The sequence below is a fragment of the Lactuca virosa genome, chromosome 5 (genome assembly GCF_052849685.1).
Source record: "Lactuca virosa cultivar CGN04683 chromosome 5, Lactuca_virosa_CGN04683_v6, whole genome shotgun sequence".
Lineage (NCBI taxonomy): Eukaryota > Viridiplantae > Streptophyta > Magnoliopsida > Asterales > Asteraceae > Lactuca > Lactuca virosa.
The window spans coordinates 305287944-305290697 of record NC_136430.1 but is presented as its reverse complement, the minus strand read 5'-3'; the positions used below and the strand labels follow the sequence as shown (position 1 = coordinate 305290697).

General features: G+C 38.8%; 1 protein-coding gene across 1 annotated transcript; it reads right to left on the bottom strand.

Moving 5' to 3' along the window:
- Positions 1-216: 216 nt before the first annotated feature.
- LOC145113018 (uncharacterized) lies at positions 217-813 on the bottom strand. The gene has a single exon (XM_079049130.1). The coding sequence runs from the start codon at positions 811-813 to the stop codon at positions 217-219; it is 597 nt and encodes a 198-aa protein (XP_078905256.1).
- Between the last annotated feature and the right edge of the window lie 1941 nt (positions 814-2754).

The window sequence follows — 2754 nt, the reverse complement described above, 5'->3', positions numbered from 1 at the left end:
CATTTATGCAATCTGAAATAACTGATAATATTTGTTAGATAATACAAAAATAGTTCGTCTTATTTCAGTGATGGTCAGATACAAGGTCACATACAAAAACATTTTTCAACAAACGAGATTAGCACAGTCTTTCAGCACTGTTGATTCTTGTGCTTGAAGTTCTCCATACAGTTTGAATAAAGGCAAAGGTATGAATTTTTCTATCTCCTTGCACAATCATCTTTGTAGTGGACCACTGTATTCCCAAGCCATTGCGAAATGTAGATTTGTTTCATGGTTGCTTCGAACTGTACCAGCATTTGATAGCTTCGTGATGATGTGGTTGAACCATTTGAACGAGTCGTCAAGACTTTCACCAGGAAGAGCTTTAAAGTTGTTAAACTCATTGAGATCAGTGGTGAATTTCTTATCGAGAGCTTGTTCAGACCCTTGATAAAGATTCTTGAGAACATCCCATATTTCCTTTGCAGATTTGCAGTTGATAATGATGTCAAAATTATCAGGAGCAACACCACAAGAGATTTCATAGAAGGCTATGGCATCGTTCTTCATTTTGTCAAGATCATCTTTGGTTGGTCGATTCATTGCGGCTGGACCTCCACCTAGTAGTGCTTGAGCACCATCTGCTTGAACAGGAGTAAGAACAGGGACATGGGGTCCTTCTTCCACGGATCTCCACACATCTCTTCCGAGCCTCTTAAGATACCTTTCCATTCTTTGTGACCAATGGTGGTATTCTTTTGCAACAAGTATTGGTGCTCTGTTCGAGCCTCCAACACTGTTGGAAACGTTCAATGATAAAGCTTGTTCCATATTTCCTTTTTTTTGTTTTTTTTTAGAATGAGCTTTAGTGGTAGAGAAGGCTTTTCCAAATCAGAGTTTTGTTTAAAAAGCAACCACTTTGGCTCTGATACCAATTGTTGAGAGAAAAACTGAGGGAAAAACACTCGAACAAATGTTAGTACAAGATAATGGTTGCGGAATAAGTTAATCTCAAAGGATCATGTAAGCTCAACAATAATAAGTTAGAGTTGTTAGATAGTTAGTTGCGGAAATATAATGTGCTGAAATGTAAAGGAAATATAAATGACAGCACGTTATATCAAGTATACACCAAACTGATTCATAACGAGGTTTGCATTCAAACACAAGTTAGTATGTGTGATCAGTTTAAGGTGAAGAGGATCTTCGAAGATAATAAGGAATATAAAGATATGAGAAAATGATCTTTGTATGTCAGAGTGAACGTTCCAAAAAAATTGTTAAGAGATGTGATAAGAAGAAGTGGCAAAGAGGTAAAGATACATGAAGACGGATACTCTATTTATAGAGTTCCTTAAAGTTACATATTGAATAAACAATAATAAACTACTGACTCTAAGTGACCATGCAAGGTTCACTAGACAATGTAATGCTAACACTCTAAGTCAGTTGATGTAGCAAATAAGTCTTCACTGCGGTAGAGATAGTTGCGGTTTAACTCCGGATCACATCCATTGCGGTGGCAAGACTGATTGTTGTAGCCAAAAGAGATACGGTAGCAAATTGGAACTGTGAATCGATAAGTTTAACAGGGTCACTTTTTTCTTTAACAACACCACCACCCCAATGCTCTTCCTTCTACTCCAAAAGCTCCAAATGGCACCAAAAATGGCTCTACTGGCTTCACAATGCACTAACACTCTTTAGGGTTTCGAAATGAGGAAGGAGGCTGAAGATAAGAAGATGAATGTAGCCATAAATGTGTTTCAATAGGGTCAAAACCCTAAAAATTAGGGTTTGCACCCTGGCTGCGTACCCCCTACGTACCAACGCATGCGCATCGTACTAATGCGAACTCGAGTACGCCTTGTATACGAAGTTGTACGCCCCGCGTACTCCAGCTGACTTCAAAATTACGAAATCGCCACCGAGGGACTAAACTTGCATATGTAACGCCCGTAGATCCGGGCTAGTCAATTTAGAGACGATAAGCATCAAAAATTACTTTTTGATGGAAGATAATTTAGAAGGATTAATTTGAACTAAAATTTAGTATATGTTACAAGGATTTCGTACATATAAAGAACGCCGAAATCTGCGTTATAACGAAGAAGTTATGACGTGTCGAAGTTTCGCGACAGAACCGACAGGACACAGCGCGACGTAAATAGTGAATTTACATTAGAGCAATGTTTGGCCTTAGCAATCTAAATGAAAGTCATAGAATACGTTAAACCGAGAGCGTGCATTAAAAGAACGCCCAAATTTGACTTCGTATGAGGAAGTTATGATTTTTCGAAGTTTCGGCTTAGCAGTGTACAGCCCGAAGTTCGAATATGAGATCGAGCGATATTTAGCCGAAACAATCTAAACGACAATTGAATATCTCGTCGATAGTAGTCCAACGACGGAAAGACAGACGAAAACGGACGTCAGACGAAGGAGTTATGAGTTTATAACGGAGTTTTTCCTGTCCCGGCCTACTAAAAATAATATAATAAAAATAAAGTCAAAATTAGCCGATGAAGTCTAAATGAAAGTTGTAGATCTTGTTTTTACCTACGCGTCGAAAACGGAGTTTGTATGCGAAAGTTATGAATTTCTGAAGTTCAGGGCGCGAAACCCCAAAACTGTCAGAGACCACGACGTGAAATCAGTGGTCACGACGTGACATGTCTTCTGACGCCTCCTGGAGTCTGCCAGACCCAACTTCTGATCAAGTGAGTGTGTAGTTACTTTCTTCTAACACAGAAATATGAAGTATTTGCTATG

What these genes read in the sequence shown, in the direction of transcription:
- LOC145113018 (XM_079049130.1), bottom strand. Translation starts at nt 813, where the DNA reads ATGGAACAAGCTTTATCATTGAACGTTTCCAACAGTGTTGGAGGCTCG.